The sequence below is a fragment of the Mustela erminea genome, chromosome 18, assembly GCF_009829155.1.
Source record: "Mustela erminea isolate mMusErm1 chromosome 18, mMusErm1.Pri, whole genome shotgun sequence".
Taxonomy (NCBI): Eukaryota; Metazoa; Chordata; class Mammalia; order Carnivora; family Mustelidae; genus Mustela; species Mustela erminea.
Genome location: NC_045631.1, coordinates 44,467,366 through 44,482,724, shown reverse-complemented (window position 1 = coordinate 44,482,724; position 15,359 = coordinate 44,467,366). Strand labels below are relative to the sequence as shown.

Below are 15,359 nucleotides of genomic sequence, written 5' to 3'. Positions count from 1 at the left end.
TATCATTTTCCTTCCACTTAAAAATATTTTCTTTAGCATTTCTATAGTGTAAGTCTAATAGTGATGAATTCTTTCAGCTTTTGTATGTGTCAGGTGGTCTTTTTTTTGCTTTTGTTTTTGAAAGATCTGGATATAGAATATTAGCTTGATAGTCAATGGGTCCCCTCTCCTCTCTACTGCTTTAAAGATGTTGCTCTACTGAGTTCCATTATTTCCAACAAGAGATATGTTCTCATTACTATCTTTGTTTCTCTATATGTTGTTTGTGTTTTTTTTCCTTTGGCTGCTATAAAGATTTTCTCTTTATTGATGGTTTTGAGCAGTTTGATTATGATGTGTCTTCATGTAATTTTGTCTGTGTTTCTTGTGCTTAGAGTTTACTGACCTTTTTGGATTTGTGGTTTATTGGGTTTACCTGTTTGGAAAATTTTAGGGTATTATTTTTTCAAAATTTCTTATATTTCCTCTCCTTCAGGGACTCTAAGTACACATATATTAGGCCACTTGAAGGGGTTACACGACTCACTGAGTTAAGTAGAGGGATGGATTTTTTTTTTTTTTTTTGAGGCATGGATTTTTTAGTCTGGGTTTTTTTTAACATGTGAAATACAGTTATAGCTTTTTAAAAAGATTTATTTACTTATTTGAGAGAGAGAAAGCAAGAGTGAGTGGGACAGAGGGAGAGAGAGAGACTCTCAAGCAAACTCCATGCTGAGCTAGGAGCTCAATGCGGGGCTCGATCTCATGACCCTGAGATCATGACCTGAGCTGAAACCAAGAGTGGGACACTTAGCCAACAACACCACCCAGGCACCCCAGTTACAACTTTTTAAATGTCTTTGTCTGCTAATTGTAACATCTGTGTAGATTATTGGTTTGTTTTGATTGATTGCGTTCTATCCCCAATACAGAACATATTTCAGACCTTTCAGACTCTTCTTAGAAGTCTACCCTCTTCCTGTGTGCTATCAACCCAAAGCGAGACTTTTGGGTTGGAAGCAGATACTTCTGAACTAAACTACTGATCAGTGTCACCCAGTTCTCATCTCTATCTTACTCTAGGCATACCATACCCCCTTACCTTTCCATTGGGCACCTCTGTCCTGTCTATTTATTTACAATATTCTAGAGCAGCAGTTGGCCAACTGGTCCCTCCCCAATCATCCAGGCCATATGCCTCAAGAATTCCTTTTTACACAGCCCTGTGATGCCCTTGGCCTGCCTCTTCTACCTACTCAAGTAACTCCTTTACCACTAATTTAATTACCTATGTTTCCATTTATAGGATTTTACCTAGCCGTATGGCCTGCTGTCTCTGTCAATTCAAAAATAATATTGAGGTTGTCTGCAAGACAGTCAAGCTGCATTGTGACAGTGAATGTATGACAAATGCCACACATTGTGGTGAGTCTGAATTGTCTTATGATAAGCTTATAAATGTTTATTTAATTTTTTATTTTTAATCAACAATGATAAAATTTTTAAGTAATGATGTCACTGCATTATTTTTATTCATTCAGAGTCAAATCCCTAAATCTCTCTTTTTTTAAAAAAAAAGAGTTATTTATTTGAGAGAGAGAACATGCAAGTCGAGGAAGGGGCAGAGGGAGAGAATCTCAAGCAGACTCCCCGCTGAGTGCAGAGCCCAATGCGGGGCTCAATCCCATAACCCCGAGATCATGACCTGAGCCAAAACCATGAGTCATACACTTGAGACACCCAAGTACCCTCAAATCCCTACATTCCTGAGAACTATTCCTTTGTTAAAAGTTAGATTCTCAATTACCTTATTAAATAATTACCCCCAAATGCAAACTTGTTCATATAGTGCATCACAGTTTGTAAACTGATATTATATGCATTACATCTCAGGTGCCCTTTATTTTATAGGACAGAAAAAGATACATATTTTTTTATTTTTACAAGTTATATTATAAGAGTAAAAGTGATGCTGATTTATAAAAAAGTTGTATTCGGAGCCTGAGAGTTTCTGTTCCCTAACCAGAAGCTGCTACCTTCTAATGGAAAGAGAGGGCTCTTGTATTCTTGAACTGCCCAACTCTGAACTTGTTCTGAATCCTAAGCTTTTCTGTCCAAAACCACTCAGGTGTTAAGTATTTTTCTGTATACTATGTTTTATTGGCACTAACTTGATGACTTCCAAAATGTGCTTGTGCACCTGGATAGCTGCAATATGAGTCCCTATCAATGATCTATGGTACATCAGAAATAACACTGCTATTTCTGTAAATACAGTGTTGCTTATTTTTCAAAACAGTTTTTTTTTTTACAAATTCTATTACTCCCTTCTCCTTTAGAGTTGGGGAGAAGAGGCATGTTTAATCTCCTTTTACAGGTGAGGAAAACTGTGACCAGAGGTGTTAAATGCTGTAGCCTAGCACTCAAGTATCTTCTTATTTTGGGCTCTCAGCAAGCCTATTGCTACTTCTTTCTTGTGACCCTTATTACCTCCTCCTCTGACCCTCACCACCACCACTAAAAATACTTCTATTTCTTCTGGAAAAGAAACCCAGCTGCACAATGCTCTGCAGTGTACACAGTGGCACACTTGACCTTCAGGTAGTTGGAAGCTCTGGATGATTCCCTAAGTAAACCTAGAAATATTAGAAATGAAAGTGAAATAAGCATCTGACTAACGTTTCTTTATCCCTTCTGCATTTTAAGACCTCAAGTATCATTCCCTTAATTTATTAAACATTCCACATTGGCATAGCTCTCATACCTACATCCCAGATCCCTGCACATTTAAACAAAGAGCCAGAGTAGACATAGTGGGTTTTTTTCTGATTAGAGCTTATGTTATATGAACTGCAATATATGGGAGGGGGGACCAAGCAAGGAATTGGTGGGTAGCTAGAGAAGGCATATCCAGATGAGGACCTATAACAGGGGGTGCAGTCGTGGGCATCTGTGATGGCAGTAAGAACACGAGCACACTGAAGAAAGGAAGGAGGACACCTCATGCTCCCTCTGCATCTGAAGCAGGACAGGATGGGGTATGTGAATGCCAGGAGTCACTGTAGATCTGCGCACAGTTTAGCTGAGTGTCTTCCAGCCTTGACTTTTTCTTGAGTACTGGGCAATCGGGCCTTGGGGACCCCAGGAATTATCCCAAATATAGTTATTCACACTATGGAAGTTTCTGAGTAAATAGCCACCTTTTCAAAAAAACATCCTTTTCTCCTTTTGTTGTTGCCAGCCATAGATTAGAGTTTGAGTTTGTCTCCTCTCTAAATGGTACTCAAATATTTGCCGATTCTTAATTTATTTGACTGGGATATAGGGCTGTCGACTGACAAAAAGCTGTACTAGCAGTCTTTCATTATCAAAACTAGTCTCTTCTTTGTTGATAGATGAAGAAGTATCTATAAGGAATACAGAAGGCTCATTCATGAAGGTATTGAAAGCCCGGAAGAAGAGCACCAGTACTGAGCTGACTATTGAGCCAGAGAAGGCATCCTCAGACAAAAATAGCGTCAGTCTAGCCTTTATCAATGAGCAGCTAGACTTCAATGATGAAAGTGATGTTATTAGTGCACTGAATTACATATTGCCTTATTTCTCAGAGGGAAATCTAGAAGATGTAGAATCAACATTATTACCATTTATTAAACTTCTGTTTTCAAATGTACAAGATGGAGACAAGCCCACAGGTCCCTTGACAAACAACACAGGGAGCCTATCTCTTAAACCTGGACCCAACAATTCAACTTACAAAAATAAACTGAAGAAACTCTACTTTCTGGAAAATTTGTTAGATGCAGAAATTCAAGAAAAAATTGATGAGGTGAAAAAAAAAGAAAAAATTGCCATGCTTATACATTCCGGTCTTTTCGGTCCCAAATTTAAACGCCAGATCTTTCCAAAGAAATTGGAAACTGCCCAAGCTCAGGAAGAGAGCCTCGCCAAGGCTGAGCATGTAGGGAAAAAGATGCTGAGAGTGAAAAAGGTCATCAAGGGCCCCAAGGGCCTACGGAAAAGGTACTTCAAAGAATTGCGCCGTCAGAGAAACCAGAAGAAACAGAATGCCCAGCCATTTGTGGAGAACGTGGCCAAAGAAAGAAGGCTCAGGAGACCATCTACAAGGGAGCTGGAGCAGCTTCACATGGCACAGAGGCCCAAGAAATTAGTGGGGGACTCCTTCAATACAGAGCCTTCATTCATAAAGGAGCACAAGGCAGCAGTCTCTTCCTTCCTGAAACAATACTCGTTGGGCAGGCCTTCTGCCTCCACTGCTCCGAAATCCCTACCTGAGGTGAAAAACAAATCAAAAGACTTAACCTACACCATTTTTGTTTTAGAGGATGCAAATGCTAGAGTGAAGAATATGAAGGCTCCCAGACCAGTCTCACATTCCGGAAAGAAGTACATCTTTCATAAAACTCGCTCACGTGTGGTCCACAGAGAACCCAAGGCCAAACGGAATCGAAAATTCAAAAAGAAAAGTCCTCTCAGAAATAAACTGATGCTGGCAAAGAGGCCTCCGTTCTCTGCAGTCAGGAGCCTCATAAATTCCCCCTCACGGGAGGCTTTTTCATCTTCAGGAGAAATGAGTTCTCAGGAAAATCCTTTTCCGGAATTATTTACTCTTTCAGAACCTCTTAGGGAAAACACTACTGTGGAAAACACTACTACGCAGAATGTTTTTGAAGAGACGGTGCCAGAACAAACCCTCCCTGAATTCGGGAACCATGAGAATCTTCCCAGGGCACATTCTGCAGCCACCGGAGACAACTTTATGCCAACTGTTAAACAAACCAATGAAACACAATGGGAATACCACAACATGGGCACCGAATTGCCCCCGAAGTCCACAGAGTTCACTGTGTCGAAGCACTCAGCCACAGGGGATCTATTTGAAATTCAGCTAAACCAGCAGCTACGGTCCCTCATCCCCAACAATGATGTGAGAAGGCTCATTTCTCATGTTATCCGGACTTTGAAAATGGACTGCTCCGAGACCCACGTGCAACTGGCCTGTGCCAAGCTCATCTCCAGAACAGGCCTCCTGATGAAGCTTCTCAGTGAGCAGCAAGAAGTAAAGGTGTCCAAGGCTGAGTGGGATACGGACCAATGGAAGACTGAGAACTATATCAACGAGAGCACAGAAGTCCAGAGTGAACAGAAAGGGCAGGAGTCCAGTGAGGTGAGGAAAACTCCTGAAACATAGGATCTGGACTTTGAGTCAGTTTAGGAAATGCCATGAAATCGCCCAAGCCCAAAGACCAGGGGTGGCCTAGTCTGGGTCTTGTCTTGGCCAGGTAACGTTGGCTGAGACACATGACCTGCCACTTTGCTCATTTAGTGCCACTATCCCCAGGGTATATGAGGAGGGGACCTAACATACAAGATAAATAAATTTTTGAAGAAAATGCTGATGATAAGATTACATAACACCTTAGATTTAGTATGTTCCTTAAGAATCTGTAAGGCACTCATCTGAAAGAATGGGGTTTTAGAGTAGCTGAAGAATAGTTAGCTTTCCATCCTGTCTCTTTGTTTTCTAAAAAATAAAAACCTGTTCTTTCTTTATTTTTTTTTTTTAGCTCACAAAAGAAGTTCCAGGTTATGGCTATAACAACAAACTCATCTTGGCAATATCTGTGACTGTAGTAGTGATGATTTTGATTATAGTTTTCTGTCTCATTGAGGTAAGGACAACCATTAATTCAGATTTCCAGAATATCTTCTATCTTTATAATTGATTCAGAACCCACAAATTGAAAATCAAAGCCACTTTCCCACCTACTACTACTTGATATTCCTCTTCAGTTTGGAGGACTGAAATCTGCTTTGTTCCTTTACTGCCAAGTATATTCCGGGGAATTTTAAAAGAACCCCCCACTGCCGGGAGATCTGTGGATTGTAACCAAGGCAACAAGCCATTAGACTGAGACATTAAGTTTAAGAAGGCCAGAGTTGACATGATAGTAACATTTCTTCAACTCAAAATTATGTCGATTAGATGTACTCACCTGTGAGTCTCAGACTGCCACTGATTTCTTTCCTTGGCTGAAATGATGACAGAGGAAGTCTCTCTGCCCTCCTGGAACCATCAGCCATCCTGGAAGAAAGGACATAACTTACAGATAAAAGTGTCATCTTGTTGATTCATTAGATTTACTTAGCAGCTTTCTCCTCCACTGTGTAAGGTGTTGTGTGAATAGGTTCAGTTCAAATACTGCAGCCCAAATCCTGTAGCAGGCTACCTCAAAGTACGTCAGATTTATAGTCTGTTGCTGGAGCTTGCCTGTTTACTTTTCCTTCAATCCTTTAATGACTTCTTCCTTTTCCCAACAGGCAGGTGCTAACATTTTTTAAAGAATGATTGAACAAGTTGACAGTCTTGACTTATCCCACCAATCCAAACTCATTTACCTTGTTTACCTTTTCTACTGTCCTGGCAGGCCTCCGTTCCAGCCAAAGCCACTCCTCACCACACCCTAGTCACCCCATGCCCATTCCTGCTTTTGTCTGTGCCTTTGCCCATCTGAAATTCCCTCTTAATTCGCTCTGCCTGTGGAAGTACCATGAGTCTCTCAAAAGTCAACACAAGTTCATCATTCTCCAAAAAGCCTTCCCTGAACTCTCCAGCCCTCCTGGTCCTAGTCCTTCTGTGAGATTTGTCACCATTTCTTAGGGTCCATATTGATGCATTCCCCTCTCCTGAAAACAATAATAAGGTAAACAACTTTTTAAAAGGCAGCTCCCCAAGAGAGAAACACCAAACATCAAAACATGGAGCAGAGCAGAGCTATGTAAACATCAAGTGGCTTCCTGGTTTATCAGACTTAAGTAAAAATGGACTGGATATATGAACTGCTAAAGAGAAACATGTCTGCCTGCAGGAAGGTTGGTCAGTAGTAAAAACAAAGAAATGGTGAGGAAGAGCCCACCATGGGCCGTGCCCATCCTAGGCTTCCCCAAGAGTAGACATGGCCCCTCAAGCAACATATGAGCGTTAAGCCCACTAGTGTGGCTCTGCCTGTTGGGGAGATGGATGGATCTGGCTACTTCAGTCCTTTCTGTCAAACAGTGGATTCAGCTGTTACTTTCCTTCTAATTCTCTTCTCACCAAGTAGCCTTCTAATTGTGTTTCAGTGCGCCATGGAGGCCAGTGTCCCCGAGAGCTAGTTCCCAACCATGTAGACACAGATGCCCTATCTGCAGAACAGATATATTTCCCATTGTCAAGTGATAACCCAGCATTCTGATTTTGATCCATCCTGGGGCACTGATAAAGTGAGATTGCCTCTATAGGAAGAAGTGAGTTTGCTTTTGTTAAGGACAGAGTCTGACTGCTGAGCCCAGGAGTCTAGGAACTGGCATGGGGTCAGCTTACCAAGGTCTCTGGGAAGATATATCACTGGCCATTGTCCAGTATCTGTATCTTCAGGTGGCCTGTGGCTGAAAGCCAAAGCTTTCAGGGAAGTTCTGTAAATTCTTATTGCTGTTTTTAATTTCTATGTAGTTTAGCCTTTTGCTTGTATTTATGTGGTTGCATTATTTCCTCTCCTTATTTTGATGATGAGCTTTTTGAGGACGGAGACAATGCAGTGCTTTTCCTGTAGTAGACAATAATGGCGTTCAAAGGAAGAGAGATGAGGCATTATGTCGACTTCACAATGAGCAATAAGGCAGCCTAATATTTATTTGAAGTAGTATACAGAATCCAGCAATAGACAGACCCATGTGTTCCTAGGACTTTTGAAATGTTACCTTTTAGTATTCAAATCAGTGGAAGAAAAGAAGTAAATGGTAATAGAACAACTGCTTGATTATTTAGGAGGAAAATAATAGCAGAGCCTCATTTCTCACCTTAAACATATTTCAGTAAATGTTAAAAAAAAAAAAAGAAAAGAACCCATAAAACTGTTAGAGGAAAACAGAAGCAATATTTTTTATCATCTTGTGGTGGGAAAGAGCTTTATGATTTGACACCACGGGCAGAAACCTTTGATAGATTTGATCATCTTGTCTGTGACACCATTAGCAAACTTGGCACTGATCTATGCCAAGCATAGGAAGAATTTCCCACACCCGATTTAATCCCCACAACCCTGTGAGGATGATATTACCATCCTTCTTTGATACCTAAAAGGGAAATCAGCTTAAGGCCCCAGTGGCAAAACCCAAGGCAGAACCCCATTTCGCCTGACTGCAAAGCCTGTGCTCCGGTTCCACCATTTTGTCTCCTTAAAGATGAAAACACTGACAAATATTTAAAACATTGAAATTCAGTGAAAGCCACTAAAAGGATTAATATAGTTCTATAAATCAACAGGAAGACCAACAATCCAGGGGTGAAGGGGGCGAGGACTATGAAGAATGATGGGCAAGGACCATATCTGCCAGTCCTCATGCCTTCTGGGATGTGGGTCTTGTTAACGAGGCCTTTGCTGCCTCTATACTGTTTTCTTCTATACTCTTATAACATTTGTTTTTATTTACATTTTTGAATATGTGTGGAATCTGTTTTGGTTTGGGGGATGGTTGAGGTAAGGGATCTAACTTTTTTCACCCCCTGCATAAAGATCCAGTTAATTTAAAATCTTTTATTGAACGATTCTTTCTTTCTTCACTGATCTAAAATACTATTTTTTATCTAGACTCAATCAATCCAGTTTCTTTCCCTGTACCAGTATCACACTATGTACTTAATTCCAGTTGCCTTATAATAACATATTTTGATGTCTGGTAGGGTAAGCTCCTGCTCTTTGATCTTCTTTTTCTCTTATTTTGTAGCTAGGCTTGCATATTTTCTCCACCAAATGTCTCCTGACCAGTTTTTGTTTTAAAAAAAAAAAAAAAACTATCTTGGGATTTTGAATAGGATTACTTTGAATTTATAGGTTAATTTGAGGAGACCTGACATCTTTGCAATATTCTAGGAAGATGCTATCTCCCATCACGTATTCATTTCTTCTTAATGTCCTTCAGAAGAGTTTTAATATTTTTGTCTCATAGGTCTTACCCATTCTTTGCTGTAAGTTTACTCCTAGGTACCTGATGCCTTTTATTGATAGTGTAAATGGGATCATTCTTCCATTCACTGATTAGCTATTTATGGATCACTATTATGGTTTGCATGTTGAGCTCTCCATTTTGTATCTAGCCATCTTATTGACTTCTCATACTTAAGTAAAATTTTAGTCGATTCTCTTGGGTCACTTGGGTTGTTCATAATTTCATAGGTAAATATGTTTTGTTTCTTCCTAATACTTCATTTTTCCTACTGCATTGATTAGGACCTCCTCAACAATGATGAATAGTAGCCAGAATAATGGGCATCCCACTCTTGTCCTTGACTTTAAAACAATGCTGCTGCTTAGGTTTCTGGTAGATACTTTTTTTTTTGCTTCTTCTAAGAATTTGTATTAGGAATTATCTGTTGAATGTCATCTAAAACCACCAATAAAATGTATTGTCAGCTGCACACAAGATCCCAAGTTAGGTATTGTGGAAGAGCAGAGGACTATTAAGCAAACCGAATTCCTGTCCTCAAAAAAGTTATCCTCTCCTTGGCTAGATAAGACCTAAAATACAAAGAAATGAAAAAGATCTGGATGGTCATCGAGATGGGTAACTGTGATCATGTTTTCTTCCAAAACAGATTTATTCTCATAGAACAGCATCAGAGGAAGGTAAAGAAGGAAACTCAAGGTAAATAATAGTCTGGCAGTTGTTAAAGTAGAAATTTAGAACTAGATTTTAGAACTCCTCTCTATTTCATCCCCTTATTTTACTCCCAGGACACCACGAAAGGCAGAAAGAACATTTATTTGGCCTAATGCTTTTCCTGGATCCAGCAAAATTAGCTCCCCAGCCAAACCTGAGTTAGGAGGAGACTGGCACAGAGCATCTGCTGGTCACCAGTCTTTTTAAAAACGAGGGTGGTATGGGGAGGTGCTGGTTCCTGCTGGGAGTGTGCATCAGGCCTTCTCAGAGGCTTCGGGGAAAGGGTAGGGAGGGCCACGAAATCTTGGGCAAAGAGGGCTAGTCTTCAAGGCTGATGGAGGGCAGAATATATGACTCCTTCCTATAAAGTGGCAGAAAACTTCCCTCTTCCTCCTCCTCCTCCTCCTGGCTTTCAAGTCCCCACTCACCATTCCCTTTGTACAGGCCCCATAGAATTGTAACTGGGAGAGGCCTTAGATAATAGTTTGTCTCTTCCTTTTATAATAAGGAAATGGAGAAGAAGCAGGGGAAGGTAAATTGTCCCATGGTCATACTGCTAGTGGAGTGTCAGAAGATGACTCCTTTCCAGCTGGGCACTCCCTCTCTGACTACACTGCCCATGGGCTGCGAGCTACATTTTATGTCACAACTCAGTACACACATACCGTAGAGACATGAGCAGTTTCTAAGACAAACTTACCATACGCTCTCATTTTTTCTATACTGTTTGTATTCAAAAAGAATATTTTGTGTTTTAGTGCTGGTTGTGACCTTTAAGCTCATTTCACGACTCATTCATCAGTGACAGCCTACAGTGTGAAAGGCAGTGAGCTAGATAACTTTGCTGGTTGGATTCGGGCATTTTCTTGGTGCGATTCAACTTGCAGGATAAAGCAACTAGGAACATAGAAGCACCTCTCCTTCCCGCTCCCCAGCAAATGATGCCTATGAGACTGAGTGCATTGGGGCCCACTGTAAAATGCTTCTGGAGAGAGTAAGGTGCTTCCTCCGTGCAGTTGCCCAGTTTGTTCACTGCATGAGGGCACTTGGCCAAGGTCCCAGGTGAGCGGGATGAAAATCCTGCCTGCATTCCATGTCGAGCCACATGCAAAGATCTCCCCAGAGACATTGTGGGGCTGTTATGGATAGATGTGGGAAAATTCTGGAAGCCCAACATGCTTGGGATTATTTTCAAGATCCCAGATCTGTAGTGATTTTGCTTCCTGTGTTTCTGGATGGAGGTGTCCTAATAAGACCAGAGATACACGTTGTGAGAGTTATGGAATACGGCATGAGTCACTAATTGTGCATATATTTCCTCCAAGGGGCTTCTTTCGGTCTCTGCTGCGGAAGAGATGCTCATCCGAAAATGAGAATCAGGTAAATCTGAGCAGGATAAAGCCCCGTGGCTGCAGAGAGCACGGGAAATGCAGAATTCACATCATCCTTTCTGTTTTCTAGGAGGGCTTTTTCTGGAGAAGGCGGCCACTTTGGCTTCGGGACATGTACAGACCTCTCAATGCCACACGCAAGAAAAACATGGCACAGAAGTTACACGACAAGGATTCTTCTGATGAGGATGAGATTTTCAACAAGGAACCAGGGTACCTGATTTATGGCTCTTATATCAAATGAGGAAACTGTGGAAAGTCGAACTGTCCCTTTGCAGAGTAAAAGCCTTTGGCATTCTTCTCCTTTTTGCAGAGAGAAAAGTGAAGCCACAGCAGAGAAGACTCAGGCCACAGATTCGACTGCTGAAGAGCTGGGTGAGGAGAGTGAGACTGCCGCAGAGACCGTCACCGAGTGAGCCCAGCCTGCCTCAGGCCGCCTACAGAGTTTATTTTCTGATATTGGCTTCTCAGCATTGCCTGTAAAATACTTATTTTTCTCATATTAAAATGTATAAGTTCATAACCAATTCTAGCCACGTGGTAAGGAATAAAAATGGAACCAGTTAAACATGTATTATTGAGAGAACAGGGACCACGGGCACAAGGAGCAGGACTGAAGGTAGAATCCCTCGTGGGTGCCGGTGTCCTGGAGCAGCGCGGGCAAAGGAGGATGAGTAGTGGTGTCTCTCCCTCATTTCCCTGATCAAATCAGTCTCTGGAAACCGAAAAACATATCTTCAGGGGGTGTAGACTGGGTAATTAAATCAATGAGCAGTTTATTCTGGTGCTCTCTTCCCTGGCTCACCAAATATCAGTAACTCACAACACACTTGACCTCTTGCCCAGAGAAGATCATCTATTTCTGGCGCCTCCCGTAAGGGCTTTGGCATTGCCAGAATATTTGAATCACTGAGCCTAGCTCCACGGCAGGCCTAAACCCTAACTTCCTTCCCAAGTGCGCAATCTCGTGCACAAAATGTGTGCCCTGTCTTGGCAAGTTGAGGGTTCTTCACCCTTTGAAGGGAGTAGATAATTCACATTGGGGTTTTTTTGGTTTGTTTTCTTAAAAAAAAAAAAAAAAAAAATCCCAACCCTTGGGTAGCTGGCAGGGAAGGGCTGAGGGCTAGGGTAAAGAAGAACGTGTGAGAGCAGTAATTATCCAAGACTGCCCTCCTCAGGCGTTGATTGCAGAAAACATAGTGTTGGGGCCACTTACCCATTCGCATGTACAGCCCTCATACCGCCCTTGCGTCTCCTGACCCCACTGAGGGTCAGATGTGCGCTGCTTGGCTCTCTCCAGCACAGCCCAGCACCAGACCTACCACCACCTTCCTCACCAACACCGATCACAGCTGCATGATTCCAGGTGATAACGCAGTGCAATCTTTGGAAAAGGCAAGAATTCCTCCACTCCTGCGATGCCTGGGTGGTTCGGTCGGTTAAATGGTCAACTCTTGGTTTCAGCTCAGGTCATGATCGATGTCCATACACGTAACTGGTGCTAATCACTGTGGGGGCTGGCGCTGGTGAACATCGGGGCCTGGGGGACTGCATTGCTAGCTTTCCCGTGACTTTACCAGCTGGTTTCGATAAATTCAAAGCTGCTGCTGTCCCTAAAAAGATTGCTGAGGTCACAGCAGCGCCCCAAAGTCCCCAGCCAGGTGATTAGCGGGGAGCATGGAGTCCCGCGTGCAGCCTCCGCATCTGCGCCTGCAGATGAGGACAGAATGGCTTCCAGCTCCTCGTCACTTCCCAGATTTCACACAGGTACGCTGTTAACTGGCAGAACTCTGCTGTCAAGGGAATCTGTGAAACCTGGTTCGTGGGCTTCCAGCACTTTAAGGGAGGCTAGGGTTCTACTAAGGATGTGGCCCCGAGCTGCTCAAAACTATGTTTGTGTTTGTTCAAGTCTTCACAGGCCAAGCCAGGCTGAATGAAGACGAGGGCTCGGAGGAGGCTGGTTAGCATTTAGAGAAAGAGAGAATCCATCGCCCTCTTATGCTCACCAAACTACTGAAGTAGGGCAAAGAGAGCTGGGAGCTGGCAGAAGCCGAGGTTCTCTGGCTTCGTCAGGACTGCAGGTCAGCAGGGATTTGAGGGCGGGAGGGCAAGGAAGGGCAGGGCAGACTGAAGATGACCAGAAGGCTCCGCCAGGTTCTTAACCATTGGGAGTCCCAGAGGGTCACACTGGCTGGTGGCCGCCCCCATGGAAGACAGGGCCTCTCGGTCCTGGGGCACACCAGGCACGACCAGCTCTGGTCCTAGTGGGGGTGAGATGTTGCTGAGCCCTGGGGGATGGTGGTGGAGCACCCCTGGGGGTGGAGGTGGGGAGCACCCTCCTTCAAGAAGAGGAGAAGTCCTAGAGGCCTGAAGCGGAAGCGGAACCGTGTTTCAAGGTAAGGCTTTCTGCATTCCAGGGTAGCGCTGGAGAGGGGTCTGCCACCACACCATGGACGGTTCCAGCTTCCAGGGCCAAAGGAAGTTGAGACTTCAACCTGCGAACAGCATAAAGACTTCACGTGGATGTGGGCGACACCCCAGAATGATGGAGCCACCAAACAGAAGGACCCTGGCTCCCTGACACGTGATCCACCAAACCAGTCCAGACTGCCGTGTTTAACCAGATGATTACACGAGAGAGCAATAAGCTTCTTTTTATCTACCACATGGCTATGTTGGGTCTCTACTGCCTAATGTGAAGAAGCCTAATGAAGGAGTGAGTATGTGTACTGGGTATCCCTCGCTACCACAATGCTAACTGAGAAACCATCCCCAAACCCAGTGGACTGAAACACCAGTTCTTGCAGGATGGCCAGGACAGCTGTACCGGAATGTTCTGCCGGCTGGGCCAGCGCCGCCTCTCACTGTTGGTCTGCAGATCCGCAGGGCTAGCTCTTTGCCACCTGTGTTGGTTCTGGGGCCCAGGCTATAAAGACTACCAGAAGAAACCATAATAAAAGGCCATAATAAGAGACAGAAACTTCATCAGGCCTCTTCAAGCCCAGACACAGAACAATCACACTTTCATTTCTGCCTGTCTCATGGGCCAAAGAAAGTCACATGGCTCAGCCCCGAGGCAGGGCACAGGAAAGCACACACTGTCCACAGGGAGACACAGCAAGAGTGTGGATGCAGGGAGGGCCAATAATCCTATCTATCCCAGGATGGGACCGAGTCCTGGTTTAGAGGTTATGTACCGAGGCCCCGTTCCTCTAGGTGTTCTCCCTAAATGGAGCAGAGGGAAAGACAGCGCATCAGTGTGAAGGCCCCACCGCAGTTCTCTATTAGGGAAGGAACCCTGACAAGGCAAGAATCACATCTCCTTCCTCTCCCCAGGGCCTAGTACCAGACTCTGCTCGTAGTGATGACTCAGGGATCTTACTGGGTGAATGTTAGACCACTTCTTCATTCTCCACACGTGATTTCCTTATGAAATAAACTGACCTCCTACAGGTCAACATATAGTGCTGTGAGTTTGCCCCAGAAGCTGCAAAGAGACTATGCCACTGGGAGCTGGGATTTTTACATAAATTTGTCTACACTGAATCCCGTATCCACTGGCTCCCAAAGGAACCTCCAGAAGAAAGGGCTTCTACAAGTTAAACATCAAAACGGGGTAGTGAGGGGCGCCTGGGTAGCTCAGCTGGTTGAGCGACCAGCTCTTGGTTTCTGCTCCAGTCATGATCTAGAGGTCCTGGGATCAGCCTGCGTGGAGCTCCACACTCAGTGGAGAGTCTGCTTCAGGATTCTCTCTCCCTCTGCCCCTCCTCCACCCAAATAAATAAATCTTTAAAAAAAAAAAAGTAGTGAAATTTCTTTCTCTGGAATCCTTTTGAAACTAGAAAGATTCTCATTGCCTGAAACATCCTAAGAGGGAGGCATTTGCATGGACTTCGGACAGGGAATCTGCATGGACTTCAGATCATTTGAAGAACAACGAGATTCACCATCACAGCCCCCAGGGCTCCACGGGGCATCCGGCCCCTCTCATCATCTCTTTCGCCAGCTCTCAGGGCAAAAGCAGAACCGGCCCCAGATGCTCTCCCTTAATTGCTGCCTTTCCCCACAGACTTCACACTCCAAAGGAGAACCATTTGAAGAGAGCCAGGATGAACCCCAGAGAATCCCACCATCGCTACTGAATTCCAGGGACAGGGCATGTGGGTGGAAAGTATATTTTAGGGCAGTGACTCATGATAAATTGCTTCCTCCAGTCCCTAAATGGGACTATTCAATGTCAAGCTATCTCGGGCTCGGGCTGATAAAAGC

The 15,359-nt window shown here is 43.7% G+C and overlaps 1 protein-coding gene and 1 long non-coding RNA gene across 11 annotated transcripts in view; one reads left to right on the top strand and one right to left on the bottom strand.

Annotated features, from left to right (window-relative positions):
* The window catches only part of LOC116577513 (leucine-rich repeat-containing protein 37A-like), a 52,571-nt gene extending 40,426 nt beyond the window's left edge, over positions 1 to 12,145 (top strand). For 4 of the 9 annotated variants that reach the window (XM_032320812.1, XM_032320818.1, XM_032320817.1 and 1 more), the window contains 7 exons: positions 1,286 to 1,404; positions 3,375 to 5,167; positions 5,568 to 5,672; positions 9,635 to 9,684; positions 11,025 to 11,079; positions 11,161 to 11,303; positions 11,404 to 12,144. In XM_032320812.1, the coding sequence (XP_032176703.1) occupies positions 1,286 to 1,404; positions 3,375 to 5,167; positions 5,568 to 5,672; positions 9,635 to 9,684; positions 11,025 to 11,079; positions 11,161 to 11,303; positions 11,404 to 11,506 (2,368 nt within the window). In that variant the 3' untranslated portion in view covers positions 11,507 to 12,144. Of the gene's footprint in view, positions 1 to 1,285; positions 1,405 to 3,374; positions 5,168 to 5,567; positions 5,673 to 9,634; positions 9,685 to 11,024; positions 11,080 to 11,160; positions 11,304 to 11,403 lie in introns of all 9 variants that reach the window. The other 5 variants (XM_032320814.1, XM_032320811.1, XM_032320816.1 and 2 more) reach the window with 4 other exon arrangements.
* Positions 1 to 15,359, bottom strand: part of LOC116577522 — a 34,245-nt gene that overhangs the window by 14,032 nt on the left and 4,854 nt on the right. Inside the window, exons 2-3 of one of the 2 annotated variants that reach the window (XR_004280528.1) lie at positions 7,364 to 7,586; positions 5,997 to 6,085 (exon numbers count right to left, since the gene is read on the bottom strand). This is a non-coding gene — a long non-coding RNA (uncharacterized LOC116577522). The remainder of the gene's footprint in view (positions 1 to 5,996; positions 6,086 to 7,363; positions 7,587 to 15,359) is intronic. The other variant, XR_004280529.1, reaches the window with a different exon arrangement.